The sequence below is a fragment of the Notamacropus eugenii genome, chromosome 3 (genome assembly GCF_028372415.1).
Source record: "Notamacropus eugenii isolate mMacEug1 chromosome 3, mMacEug1.pri_v2, whole genome shotgun sequence".
Classification (NCBI taxonomy): Eukaryota; Metazoa; Chordata; class Mammalia; order Diprotodontia; family Macropodidae; genus Notamacropus; species Notamacropus eugenii.
This window is the reverse complement of record NC_092874.1, coordinates 398,374,863-398,390,118: the sequence shown is the minus strand read 5'-3', so window position 1 is coordinate 398,390,118 and position 15,256 is coordinate 398,374,863. Positions and strand designations below refer to the sequence as shown.

Genomic DNA, 15,256 nt, shown 5'->3' with positions numbered 1-15,256 from the left:
GACTTAAATCTTGTTTGCCTTTATTCTTTATCTCTAAAATGAGCTAGAGAAGACAATGGCAAACCACTCCAGTATCTTTGCCAAGAAAACCCCATATAGGGTTGGACATGACTGAAATGACTGAACAACAAAGTTGCAAAGAACTAGGATCAGCCCTGGGTTTGGATTCTAGCTTGACTGCTTACTAAGCTCTAAATATATGATTTTCCAATCTAACCCCATATTTTACAATGAAGTTTAAGTGACTTTGTTCAATGTCTCAGAGGTCGATAAATATTTATTAATCATCTACTATGTGCCATGCTCTGTACTAAGTGTGGGGGATACAAAAAGAGTCAAAAAACAATCTCTTCCTTTAAAGAACTTATAATCTAATGGAGGAGACAACATGGAAGCAAATATCTACAAACAAGCTATATACAGGATAAATAGGTCTTCAGATTTCAAATTGTCTGCTCTTTCCCCTCCATCACACTGGCTTCTCTTATGGTTGCTCTATCATTCTAGCATTCCAAGCTCATATTGGTCTGATCAGTCACAGTCAGACACACTGAAATTTCACTTTACAATGGTGATGTCATTTTGGTCGTCTTTGAAGATGAAGGACAACAATCAACCAACCAATCACAGTCCCTCATTGGCCAATGTCAGTGAAAAACAGCATGTATAGCAGGATGGGTGCTTACAGTCCTTCAATTCTCATCTCTCTTTCACTCACTACCTAAGTGACCTTGGACAAGTCATTAACCTCTTTGGACCTCATTTTCTTTATCTGCTAAATAAAAGGGTTCATCTCTTTTAGCTCTAAATCTAAGATTCTGTAATCCTGTAGTCCCACACAGCAATTACTTCTATAACAATAATTAATTATTGTCATCTCTTTGGCTAGGAAGGCCAAAGTTAAGTATAAATATATCCAAGTTAAATACAAATTGGTTTGAGTAATAATTAATTTTATATTTTTCTAGATATTCGTATCCTCTGAGGTAATTTTTAAATATATTTTGGGTTTATTTTTCTTTTTACACTGTCTGTATTTCCCTCCTTCTCCTCTTTCCCCTTACTTCCAAAAGCGCCATTTCTCATAACAAAGAATTATTTTAAGAACAAAAAGAGAAAAATTCAAAAAAAAACCAATCAATACATCAAGAAAATCTGATATATGCAGTGCTCCACACTGGTGGACCCCAAACTCTGCAAAAGAAGGGAGATGCCTTCTCTGAGCTATTTTCTTACTCCATCTTCATGTTCATCAAGAATATATTGATTCTACAATAACCATTTTGTGTTATAATTATTTTAATTCACTTTCAAGAGAATATAAAATCTTCTGAGCAATTAAACCCGTTCTCCTATCCAGTTCATTTCAATATTTTGCCATTCAGTGTCTGTTACTTGATTTTCTGGTCCAGTTTAGTAGCTATTTCCCTTCCCTAAAACTCAACAATTGACTTCTAACATTTTTCATCTTTTCTCATAATCCTGTTTCCAACATAAGGACCACAAAAATCTGGTCTATCTTGTAAGCACATTAAGAGAGGGTACTGCTTCTCCCTACCCAGAAAATAAAACACAGAATACCCTTCTTAGAATGATATGTCCTCTGAAATAGTCCAAATCAGTCAAATGTTTAGGAGAAAGTTAAGATGATTCCAACCATGTATTTGCATATGAATTATCTGGTTTTTCTAGGACTTGTCTTCATGCCTGGGACAATTCAGCTGACAGCCAAAGACATTCTCTACAGGCTTACAGCATCCAAGGCCAAGTGTATTGTGGCTAGTGATGAGGTAGCCCCAGCTGTGGATTCTATCGTGTCCAACTGCCCTGCTTTGAAAACCAAGATCTTGGTATCAGAAAATAGCTGCAGTGGATGGCTAAACTTCAATGAGTTATTTCAGTGAGTACTCTCCGACTCTGGCTTATATTACCCACAGATATGAATGAATTTAAAAGATTTCCCCCATGTGGACTGATTTGTCGAACCTCTAAGTTGCTTGGGGATCCTTACCTGAGGCATATAATAAAATCCATTGAACCACAAAGGAGGAAGCTCAAGAAATCTTACAAACCAGGAGACTGTACAAACAATTCAGGACAGATAGGTTTGTTTTTTTAGTGTGGTGTCTTCCGCGTAGTAGGAATTTAATTTTATTGAGTTGAAAAGGAATGAAGCAACATACATAGGAACTGTACACAGGATCAAGTCTGTAGCACCTTTTCATGGGAGAATTCTTTCAGGTAATCAAGTAATTCACTGTACTGAAGACCAATTAGACTTGTTCTGTTTGGCTCCACAGAACAGAACCAGGAGTAATGGGGAGAACTTAGGAGGCAAATTTGGGTTTAATGTAAAGGGAAATGCAATATTAGACCTATTCACATATAGAATGGTCTACTTTAGGAGGGAAGGCTTCCACTTCATTTTATGTTTTCAAAGAATGTCTGACCAATTGAATGTGTTGTGGTGAGGTTCCTTCATGGTATATGGATTGGACTAGTTAACTGCTGAGATTCCTTCAACTCTGAAATTCTATGATTCTTTGAACTCTAGGATTGGAGATTCCATCCCTTCCCTTCTAATCCAATCTAACCCACAAAATATTTATTAAAGACTTACAACTGAACAATCAATAAATGAGCATTAATCAAAATCTTACTTTGCACTGTCCCAGAAGCTAGAAATACAAAGATGAAATGAATAGTCCCATTCCACCACTCACCTCTCCGAGGTTGGCACACCAGCAGCTTTCTGCTTCTGCTGGGTCAGTACGAAGTCAGTTTTCTGCTCGGGTTCCAGGGCTCCATTCTAAGCTCTCATTTCTATGGTCTGGTTTCTGAATACAACGCAGTCTTGGAACTTTTACCCCTCCAGCACAGTCTGAAGTCAGGCTAATCCACTTGAGCCCTGGCTCTGGCCATCCCTACCTCTTGTGGCTCCACAGAATAGTCACCAAAATTGGGGAGCAACAGACAATTTTCCCAGTCCCACAAAACCCCATACTTTCCTTTTAATTTATGCAGATCCTGCCAACTATGCCATAATGTATCAGTAAGCAACCCAACATACACAAGGGGGCCTGCTATCACAAGTTCTTAGATCTGCATTCATAAAAGGAAAGGCAACTTTTGAAGGGCTAACAATCACTTTAATCAAGCACATGTATCATTTCTTTAACCAGTACATATATCATTCACCCAGTTCAGGAGAGTTAGTGCCCTGAACTTCAAAGAAAATAACAGAGAAATCAAAGATCAACAGACATGGCTTCCTCTGTCTGAATTCAACAGACAGGTCCAACTCTCTGACCACAGTTACCAGAGATGGAAGCACTGACATCTGGGTTGTCAAAGCTGGGTGGGGGGGTTGCGGGAGGGGAAGAGTTTCCTTAGCAGCTTCCCAGAGTCCTCATCTGGCCAAACAAACAATTCCAGTCAGTAAGCCCCAAAGTAAAACCTCAACTCAGAGTATTTATACCTTTTTTAGAGCCAGAGAGCATCACAAACCTGGAGAACCAGTACCTCATTAACAAATACATATACTGTTTCTAGTTAAAGAAACTCTTGTTTTTATACTTTACTCTAGTAAAGACTCTTGATTGATAAAGGCAAGATTCAATCAGAGGCACTTCATTATACTAAAATAAAAGCAGCAAAAAATCCTATTTTGCTTACCATCACAATAAGTCAAAGACAATAGGATAAAAAATTGTATTTCGAAGCAAAACAATAAAATCATAATATATCCTTATAATTACTTATATTTAAAGTACATTTGCACAGATAGGAGAAAATTATAGTAGTACAGTGCTGGGCCTAGAGGCAGGAAGCCCCAAGTTCAAAACAAACCTCAAACTTACTAGCTGTGTGGACCCTGGCCAGGTCATTTGACCTCTGTTTGCCTCAGTTTCCTTATCTGTAAGATGGGGACAATAACTCTTAAGGTGGTGCTGTAGCTTCATGAGTAGCCCTTCACAAACTGGCAGCAGCTTACCTATCCAGATTTCTACTGCCCTTTTTCTATTTATGTATTCTCCAAAATGCTTGCAGTTCTCCAAACTAGGAATTCTGTGCTTTGCACAGGCTGGTCTGCATTCCTGGAAGGCACTCCTTCACCTCTGCATCTTAGAATCCCTAGGTGTCTACCAAGCTCAGTTCTGATACCACTTCCTTTAGGAAACTTTTCTTGATCTCCCTAATTATAAGTGATCTCTCCCTCTTCAAATTATTTTTAATCTGCTGTATCCCCCAGTAAAATGTTAAGTCCTTGATGGCAAGGACTATTTATCCTTTTTTTTTTTTTTTTGGCTTTGTGTCCTCAAAGGCCATAACAACCCTGGACTAGGAAGCAGAAAACCTAGGTTTGAGTGCTGTTTCAATCAATCATTCATCTGGGCATTACTCTGGGGATACGAAAAGAAGTAAAGATTGCCCTTGCCCTCAAGAAGCCTATAATCTAACGTACCACTTCACTAACTATCTCTGTGACCCTGGACAAACTTACTTAAAGTCGGAGTTGTCTTGTCTGCAAAAGGAGGAAAGCTATACAAATTCCTGTTGTTTAAAGGAAAATTTTATGAGTATACAATTGAAAAAAAGCAGGAGACATGGAGCAATAAGTTATTTTGTTACAATCTTTACCTTTGGGACTTAGCAAATGGAAGAAGTTTGTGACTGGTTTTTTTGGTCTGTTTTATATCCGATGAAATTTCTCATTTTGTTTATTATAAACTCATTAAGTTTATAATAAAAATTATTTTTGAGGAGGAAAAGAAAAGACTTTCCCCAACCTACTTTTTCAGTAGGGTCACACTGCTAGTGAGTTTCTGAGGCAAGATTTAAACAATCAGGTCTTCCTGGGTCCAAATCAAGTGTTCCATTCACTAAACTAACCTAGTTGCCTCCATTTGGTCCTGCCTTTCACACGAACAATGGTATGTTAATATGATTATTATCTCCTGAGCAAAATACGACAAGGAGAAGTATGAGTAGCAGCAGGAACTAGTCCTTCCTGCCTGAGGGTCAAAGTCAGGAGGTAATAGAAGATCATTTACATAGGGATAAAACGTCGTTGAGTTATTGACCCACCAGGAATCAGCCAGGTCACTCTGACGCAGGGCCCACCTCTAATGGCAAGTAAATGCCAGGTTGTGAAAATCAAATAGCATCATATGTGGGGAAGTGCTTCATAAACTGTACAAGCTATCACAATTTATCATTGTCAAAACCAGAGTGTCAGCATTAAACTGATCCCTCAACTTCAGTCATTGTCTTTGGCTACATTTTACAGGTCAGCCTCTGAAGAACATAACTGTATGAAGACATCAAGCCGTGAACCCATGGCTATCTATTTTACCAGCGGGACAACAGGCTCTCCCAAAATGGCCCTGCACTCCCAGAGTAGCCTTGGTATCGGCTACACTCTTTGTGGAAGGTACAGTTTGGAACTACACCATGGCTCCCTACATGAATTTAGATTTACAATGTTATAGCCTCTCAGGAGCTGCCTATTTACTTTTTATTAACACAGGGATGCTTTTAACGTTTTTTTTTTTCTTCTTCCTTGGTCTTGTTCAGGTACTGGTTGGACTTGAAACCTTCAGATGTCATGTGGAACATGTCTGATATGGGCTGGGTGAAGGCTGCCATTGGTAGTGTCTTTTCGACCTGGATTCGTGGAGCCTGTGTCTTTGTGCACCGCATGGCCCTGTTTGACACGGATATCTTCTTAGATGTATGTTACAGCCTCCCCACCAGCTTCCTGACACAAACTTTTGGAGTTCTCCCATGTCACCCACATAACCACAAATAAGTGCTTAGTCAGTAAACAGAGTTTCCTGGGTTTATGGAATTTACTCTTGTTTACAGCATAAAGTCTCTAGGGGCTTCACTGTTGAATGCATTTATTTAATATCCTGACAAGGTAACACATACAGCTCTCTCAAGCATAAAATCTTGCCCTATTTAATTACTTAAGATTTATTAAAATCACCATGATCCATGACAGTTTAAGGGCCTATTTCTAAGTAATCAATTAAGGAATGTTAAGCAAAAACAAACATTTTGCTTTTGATTTAGTGAATCAAAGACAATATGTGGCAGAGGTAGATCTCTAAGTCCAGCAAGATCTTGGGTACTTTGCCCCAGAGCAGCCCTTTCTGTACCTACTCTGTCCTTCTCATTGTGCTAATCCGTGAATTTGATACTGCTTTGCAAACACCAGGCTTATTCCTTCTTCTCAGGTAAGAAGGGCTAGACTAAGGTATCAAATGACTGAGATTTCATTAACCTTTAGAAAAATGTGATGAAGGGCAGTTATTTTCCCTTGTGGAATATTAAAAAAGTAGAATGCACCATATGCCATTAAACACATGAGAATTCTATGTGCCTTAGGTAGTTTGCCCTATAAATCTACTCAATGGTACCTGTTGAGATGGGGTAGTTTGGAAATCTGAATATAAGCCAAAGCTCTGGAAAAGCTGGGATCTTTCCTCCTTCTACACCAACCTTATTATGTGGCCTGAGGTCAGTCAGTATATGGCTCAGGGTTACAAATTGTATTTACTATGGTTTATCAATAATAGATGATGAACTGATAGAAAGGCCACTGGTACTGGTGTCAGATGACCTTGATTAAAACCTTGCCCTGTTCCTACTTGTATGAACTTGGGCATGTCAATCATTTAGTATTTCTTAAGTGTCTACTATGTGCCAAGGGCAGCTAGGTGGTACAGTGGATAGAAAGCTGGGCCTGAATTCAGAAAGACTTCTCTTCCCAAGTTTTAATTCAGCCTCAGATACTTACTAGCTGTGTGACCCTGGGCAAGTCCCTTAACCCTATTTGCCTCAGTTTCCTCATCTGTAAAATGAGCTGGAGATGGAAATGGCAAACCATTCCAGTATCTCTGCCAAGAAAACCCCAAATGGGGTCACTGAGAATCAGACACAACTGAAACAACTGGAAGGAAATAACTTGAAAAATCTAAGGAATAATAAAGAAGAACTTAAACAATTTTTAAGTATTTATGGAAAATTATTTTAGTTGGCCTAAAAATGAAGTTAAAGCAAGGGCCTGGGTCAGGTAATTTATGGAAATTGGTACTCAAGAAGTTGGTACAAATAAGAGCTTTATCATTTCTGCACAGCAAGGAAGCAGATATAAACAGAACTTCTCCACCCCACCCCCCATTTCTAATGTAAGAAACCCCCCAGGGAGAAAAGGTAGGAGATGTGTTGGAGGAAAGGCATAAAACTGGAGTTCAGGTGGAAAAGCTATATTCTCTAAAAATAGGTTTGGTGGAGAAGATGTAATTGTTGCCAGATATGAGAGAAGACATTCCTAATCAGAGCCAGAAGTGGTGAAGTTCTCACTTATCGATATTTTACTTGGTGAGACTCAGGTAGGGAGAATTTCTTTATTGGGACTAGAAACTGGAAAAGGGTTCGAGTTTTATCCAATCAGAAGTTGCAAGCATTAACTGCTTGAAACACAGTTAGCATAGTCAGAACAATGAAAAAGTACAACCTTGTCTATCTTTGCCATTTGCTTTATGGGCATTAGGATACCTTGGTCTAAGTGATTCCATATTGGAGTCTTATCATTATAACTAAATCAACAATAAAAAGATTGTAATTTTCACAATAAATAAAATAAAATTATTTCACTAGAGGGAAAGTTGCAAAAACAACAGAGGGTACAAGGAAAAGGTCAGGAAAATCATGACAGACCTTGGGAAGAAGATACAGAAATAAATAAGATGATCTAGTTATCATCTTGTTAAAGTTAACATGTACATTTACAATAACACTGTATGCTTTCCGTGCAGCTGTTATCTTAGGGGCTGTTTGTGCAACTGAATATAAATGTGTATTCATAGTTTTCATGCTTATGATAAAAAATTTAATTACATTTTTTTTAAAGATTTAAGACAATTTATACATTTTGTTTTCAGTGAGCTAGAAATTTCTGAATTTCTCTCTGAGTCATAGCTCATGTCCTAGCCTACCACACTCTGCCAACATTAAATTTTTAATTAATTTTATCAATTTAGTGGGTATATCAGAATTGTTGGTATCAGAATTGTTTCATTTACAGGGATATTAACAGATTAGAGTCTGATCCAGTAGTGGCAGGGCTGAGAAACTTGAAGGCTGTAGTATTCTTTCATTCTATAAATTCATCTAAAGAAATTATATTTTCTTAGGAAAAGATGAGAGTTCCTACTGTATCAGTTCACATGTATAAATGTTCTGTTTATCTGCATAGAAATTATACTTTATGTAAATATGTAGAAGAAGGGCTAGTGAGGTCTTGCTGAGGAAGCTAGATTTCAAGTAAAATACCCTGAGTTATTCCTGCAGTGAAATAGAACTAGTTGGAACTTTATAAAATGTATTTCGTTTGCAACATTTGATGATACTAAAGAATATAATCAATGTACTGTCAATGAATAAGTTTCCTTGGTCTTGTGATGTGTAATGGCCACATTTTTAAAGGAATTAGAAAAGATGAGGAGGCAGAATTTCTCACTGGAATGAACATTGGATTTAGAGTTGTCGGATGACCTGAGTTTGAATGATTTACTGAAGGAATAAAGGAAGCAAGCATTTATTATGTGCCAGGAATTGGGTAAAGTGCTTTTGAAACATTATCTTATCTGATCCTCACAACAACTCTGGGAGGTAGGTGCTGTTAATTATCCCATTTTACAGATCAGGAAACTGAGGCAAACTGAGATGTAGTGACTTGCCAAGGTCACACATTTAGTGTCTGAGGTAGGATTTGAATTCAGGTCTTCCTGACTCTAAGCCTAGCACCCTATCCACCGTCCCACCTAGCCTTCTCCAGCTATATAAGTCACTTTCCTCCTTGGTTTCTTTATCCATCAGATGAGGAGTCTGGACTAAGATGACCTTTAAAGTACCTTCTATTTCTAAATCTATAATTGTATTTAGAAGCTTAAAACATCTCATTGATTTCTTAATCTTTAACCTCTGAGGTCTCTTTTCTAATTTCTTTAGACTCTCTGCAACTACCCCATAACCACTCTCTGCAGTGCTCCAACTGTGTACCGGATGCTTATACAGAAAGACCTTAAGAGGTATCTCAGAAAAAAAAAATCATTTCTTTTTATTTTCCATATTGCCTTGGGGCAGAAAACTGGTAACTCCTGGTTTGGCAAAATCACTTATCTTGAAACTTAAGAGTTATGCTATTTTCTGAACCAATGCTCTAAAATAAACTCCAGGACAGATACCCCTGACCACTACCATCCTCAGCCAATTTCTTCTCAGGTAGGAAATTTGTATTTTCTCCTTTCAAAAAAAATTTTAAATGTTTTAATAATTTTTTTTTTACTTCAATGTCACTTCCTAATATTACCCTACCCCTGCCACAGAACCACCCCACCCATAAAAAAGAAAAACAGTTACACAAAGCAAAGCAATACACTGACCATGTCTGAGAGGATATATATAGAATTTCACACCCATAGGCAATACCTCTCTACTGAGAGGAGGGAGGCATCAAAATCGTTCAGCTTTGGTTCTCTGGAGTCAAGATGGGTGATTACATTGATCTGAGTTCTGATGTCTCTTGGACCTGTTTTCCTTCGCATTTCTCAAATGGCACCATAGCATACTGGATAGATAGCTGGCCAGGAAGGCCTGGATTCAAGTCCTTCTGGCTGCCAGAATCTGGCACACATACTGGCTTTGTCAAGCTAGGCAAGTCACATAATCTCTGTGCCCAAGGCAACAAATACTGTAATACCATAGGGTGCAAACAAAATGTTAAGCTGCATTGGTGGAAAGAGTACCCTCTTCTAGGAGTTCTCTATACCAGTGAAATTTCAGGACTAGTCCTTAACCCCATCCTTTCCTCTGCATTACTGTGGTCACTCTTTACATCATTCTCTTGGTTCTACTTTCTTTGTCCTGTGTTCATACAAGTCATATGTATATGTATACATGTGTATGTATATATGTGTATATGCATATATAATTTATTTATTTTTAGTTTTCAACATTCACTTCCACAAGATTTGAATTCCAAATTTTCTCCCCATCTCTCCCCTCCCCCCATCCCAAGACAGCCTGCACCCCAACCACTCCTTTCCCCAATCTTCCCTCCCCTCTATCACTCCTCTTCTCCCATCTCCCCACCATTTTTCTGTAAGGTAAGATAGATTTCTATACCCCATTGCCTATACAACTTATTTCCCAGTTGCATGAAAAAACAATTTTTAACATTCATTTTTAAAGCTTTGAATTCCTTATTCTTTCCCTTCCTTTCTCTCCACCCACCCTCATTGAAGAAAGCAAACAATTCAATGTAGCCCGTACATGTGTAGCCATGCAAAACACTTCCATAACAGTCATGTTGTGACCAACCACATTTCCCTCTGTCCTATGCTGCCCTCCATCTATTCCATTCTCCCCCTTGACCTGTACACCACAATCGTTTGCTTCTGATTACCCCTTCCCCCAATCTACTGTCCCTTCTATTATCTCTCCTCTCCTATCCTCTTCCCCCCTGCCTTCCTGTAGGGTAAGATAGATTTCCATACCCAATTGAGTGTGTATTATTCTCTCCTTAAGCCAAATCCTATGACAGTAAGGCTCACTTTTTCCCTCTCACCTCCCCCCTCTTCCCCTCCATTGTAAAAGCTCTTTCTTGCCTCTTCTATGTGAAATGCTTTACTACATTCTGCCTCTCTCTTTCTCTTTCTCCCAGGACATTGCTCTCAACACTTAGTTTTATATTTTAGGTATCCTCCCTTCATATTCAGCTTACCCTTTGCCCTCTGTCTATATATACATTTATACATATATACACATATATACAATATACATGTACCTACACCTATATAATACACACATACATAAACACACACACACATATATTCCCTCTAACTACCCTAATACTGAGAAAGGTCTCATGAGTTTCTTATAGCTTCTCTTTCCTTTTTACCTTTTCATGCTTCTCTTGATTCTTGTGTTTGAAAGTCAGATTTTCTATTCAGTTCTGGTCTTTTCAACAAGAATGCTTAGAAGTCCTCTATTACATTGAAGTTTTATTTTTTCCCCTAAAGCATTATACTCAGTTTTGCTGGGTAGGTGATTCTTGGTTTTAATTCTATCTCCTTTGACCTCTAGAATATCATATTCTAAGCCCTTTGATCACTTAGTGTAGAAGCTGCTAAATTATGTCTTATCCTGATGGTATTTCCACAATACTTGAATTGTTTCTTTCTGACTGCCTGTAATATTTTCTCCTTGACCTGGGACCTCTGGAATTTGGCTACAACATTCCTAGGAGTTTTCCTTTTGGGATCTCTTTCAGGAGGTGATTGTTGGATTCTTTCCATTTCTATTTTGCCCTCTGGTTCTAGAATATCAGGGCAGTTTTCCTTGATAACTTCTTGAAAGATGATGTCCAGGCTCTTTTTTTATCATGGTTTTCATGTAGACCAATAATTTTAAAATTCTCTCTCCTGGATCTATTTTCCATGTCAGTTGTTTTTCCAATGAGATATTTTACATTGTCTTCTATTTTTTCATTCTTTTGGGGTTTTTTAATAATTTTTTGATTTCTCATAAAGTCATTAGCTTCCATTTGCTACATTCTAATTTTTAAGTCATTATTTTCTTCTGTGAGCTTTTGGATCTCCTTTTTCATTTGGCCCATTCTGCTTTTTAAGGCATTTTTCTCCTCATGGGCTTTGTGGACCTCTTTTGCCATTTGGTTTAGTCTACTTTTAAAGGTGTTATTTTCTTCAGCATTTTTTGGGGGTTTCCTTTAGCAAGCTGTTGACTTGTTTTTCATGATTTTCTGGCATTACTCTCATTTCTCTTCCCAATTTTTCCTCTATTTCCCTTACTTGATTTTCAAAATCCTTTTTGAGCTCTTCCATAGCCTGAGACCATTTCATATTTTTCTTGGAGGCTTTGGATGTAGGAGCTTTGACCCTGCTGTCTTCCTCTGGTTGTACGCTTTGATCTTCCTTGTCATATGAAAATACCTTTTTACCAAGAAAGTAACCTTCTATAGTCTTATTCCTCCCCGCCCCCCTTTTGGTCATTTTCCCAACCAATTACTTGACCTCTGAGCTCCTTGTTAAGTGGAGGGTGCATTGCCCCAAGTTTCAGAATCTTTGTGCAGCTGCTTTTAGAGATATTTAAAGCCAAGGGCTTTAAATTCCCAGCTCCTCTGAAGTGACATCAAAGGAGAGGTGTTTACTCCTCTCCTGGCCTGCCCTCTGGTCCATGAGCAACCATAAGCACTGTTTTCTGCCCTGGATCTGGGAGTAGGATTCCCTCTTTATAGCTACCACCAGCTCCTCCATGCCAGCGCTCCTCCTCACCCCAGAACCGCCACCCAGGACTGCGATCCAGATCAGCCTCTCAATTCCCCCAATGTCTGTAGGCTGAGAGCTCAAGAAACAGCCAGCTCCTATAGCAGTGGCTGCCACTACCCTGGGGCTGGGGCTGAAGCTGAGACTGAGACTGGGGCCAGACCTCTCTTACCCAGGTAAGAGAGCTTCCCCACTGCCCTTTGAAGCTGTCTTTGGTGTTTGTGAGTTGAGAAGTCTGGAAACCATGGTGCGATGATTCAGCTCCCTGAGGCCTGCTCCAATCCAGTCTGTGCCTGCATGGTCCATGCTGGGTTGTGCTCTGCTCCAAGCCTGGTGCAACAGACCTCTTCTTTTGGCCTTCCAGATTGTCTTGGGCTGGAATCTGTTTCACGTTGTTATTTTTGTGGCTTCTGCTGCCCTAGAATTTGTTTAGAGTCATTTTTTACAGGAATTTTGAAGGGTTTGGGTGGAGAGCTCAGAAAGGTCCCTGCTTCTACTCTGCCATCTTGGCTCTACCTCCCAGTTTATACAAGTCTTAACAGGCTTATCTGAATTCTTTATATTCACACTTTCTTACTGTGTGATAATAATTCATTACATTTGTTTACCATGTGATTTGTTCAGCCATTCTTCATCATTAGGTCTTCCCTTTACCTCCAGTTTTTTGATACCACAAAAGGTGCTATTAGTATTTTGACATATGTTCCCTCTCTTTTTGTCCTCCTTGGGAAATAAGCCCAGTGGAGGTAATGCTGTGTTACATGTATAAATCTTTTAGCCATCTGTCTCACACAATCTCAAATTGTTTTAGGAAATTTTCCCAAGACCTTCCTCTCCCTTTCCCTGCCTCCCCATTTCTTTCTCCCTCCCTTTGTCTCTCCTCCTCACTCCTCTCTCCCTCCCTTCCTTCCTTCATCTTGCTCTCCCTTCTTCTGTCTCTTTTTTTCCCCTTTCTCTACCTCTCTCTCCCTTCTCTATTCTCTCTCCCTTCCTCTTTCCCTCTCCCCCATCTACCTTGCTCTCTCTCTCACTGTACTTCTTAACTGAAATAGTCAACTAATTAAAATCACTTTCCAGATGAACTCATACAATTTCTCTGCCTTTTAAGCTATAACTTCAAAACCCTGAAGCACTGCTTGACTGCAGGGGAGCCACTCAACCCAGAAGTGAGGGAACAGTGGAAAAGTCAGACAGGACTGGAGCTGTATGAAGGCTATGGGCAGACCGAAGTGGTATGTGCAAATGACTAAGGTTACTTTAAGAGCTTCTCTACATGCAGAAAAAAGTTGCTAGAGCCCTGGAAACTCTTTGGATTTTCATATGGTATGGAAAGTAATGGACACTCCCCCATCTCCCCTTCTTTAATCCTTTGACAAATCGGGCAATGTGTTGTAACAGAGAGAGTCATCCTTGAAGCCAGGAAGACCTAGGTTCCAATACCACCTCTGACACTGGGAAAATCATGTAAATAATCATTTTAATTATTTGGTACTCCCTTTCAGTGTTTGAGGCAACTCTTTCTGACTATAAGTTTCAGAGAAAGTGATAACCTGTAATAGAAGAGAGAGTTAACTCACCTGGCTAATCCCTACATGCAATGATGTACTGGTAAATGTTTAACAACCAGTTCTCAAAAGAAGTAAGCATGATACATTTTTGCATTTAATCCACCATAATAACATTTCTCCAACACTTTCTTAAATCTAGACAATAAAAAGTAATAATAATCCAGGCCTTGATTTATAGCCTTTGTTGATTTCTGATATATAAATGCTCACCCCCAAAATTTATAGCCTTTGTTGATTTCTGATATATAAATGCTCACCCCCAAAATTTAACAATTGGCTCTATAAGCTGACTCCAGCTCACCTCTGCCTATACCAGTGAAATTGCAAATTTGGTCCCTACCCCTCATCTCCAGGTTTGCTCTCTTGGGACATGAAACAGATAGTTTTTGCTTCCATGGGAAAAAAAAATATGGCCTTGCTTCTATTATAGCCTTATATAACCATTCCAGCATTCTCCCTATTCTAATCTGATACTTCCCTGCTGCAAATCACTTAACCCTATTTGCCTCCGTTTACTCATTTGTAAAATGAGATGGAAAAGGAAATGGCAAACCACTCCAGTATCCATGTCAAGAAAACTTCCAATGGAGTCAGAAAGAGTCAGACATGACTGAAATAACTCAACAATAACAATAAAATATGATTTAGTTAACTTAGGTACACAAGAAACATAGTCAATGATTACAGTAATCTACTGTTTGATAAACCCAAAGACTCCAGCTTCTGGGATAAGAGCTCACTATTTGACAAAAACTACTGGAAAAATTGTAAAGTAGTATGGCAAAAACTAAGCATAGAGCAATATTTTACACTCAATACCAAGGTATGGTCTAAATGAGTATATGATTTAGACATGTGATGATACTATGAGCAAATTAGGAGAGCAACTATTTGTTTAACTGTCAAATTTGTTTACCTATCAGTAAGTTATTTGTTTACTGGTCAGTAAACTATTTGTTTACCTGTCAGATCTATGGAGAAGGGAAGAATTTATGACTAAACAAGAGATAGAGAACATTACAAAATGCAAAATGGATAATTTTGAGACTACATTAAATTAAAAAGGTTTTGCACAAGCAAAACCAATGCAATCAAGATTAGAAGGAAAGCAAAAAGCTGGGAAACAATTTTTACAGCCAGTGTTTTTGATAAAGGCCTCATTTCTAAAATATATATACAGAGAATTGAATAAATTTATAAGAATACAAGTCATTCCCCAATTGATAAATGGTCAAAGGATATAAACAGGCAGTTTTCAGAGGAAAAAAATTAAATCCATCTATAGTCATATGAAAAAATGCAGTAAATCATTATTGATTAGAGAAATGCAAA

The 15,256-nt window shown here is 38.5% G+C and overlaps 1 protein-coding gene across 4 annotated transcripts in view; it reads left to right on the top strand.

Annotated features, from left to right (window-relative positions):
• The window catches only part of LOC140497235 (acyl-coenzyme A synthetase ACSM4, mitochondrial-like), a 31,200-nt gene that overhangs the window by 6,577 nt on the left and 9,367 nt on the right, over window positions 1-15,256 (top strand). For all 4 annotated transcript variants that reach the window (XM_072597939.1, XM_072597940.1, XM_072597938.1 and 1 more), the window contains 5 exons: window positions 1,693-1,900; window positions 5,291-5,434; window positions 5,578-5,734; window positions 9,022-9,101; window positions 13,465-13,588. In XM_072597939.1, coding sequence (XP_072454040.1) covers window positions 1,693-1,900; window positions 5,291-5,434; window positions 5,578-5,734; window positions 9,022-9,101; window positions 13,465-13,588 — 713 coding nt within the window. The remainder of the gene's footprint in view (window positions 1-1,692; window positions 1,901-5,290; window positions 5,435-5,577; window positions 5,735-9,021; window positions 9,102-13,464; window positions 13,589-15,256) is intronic.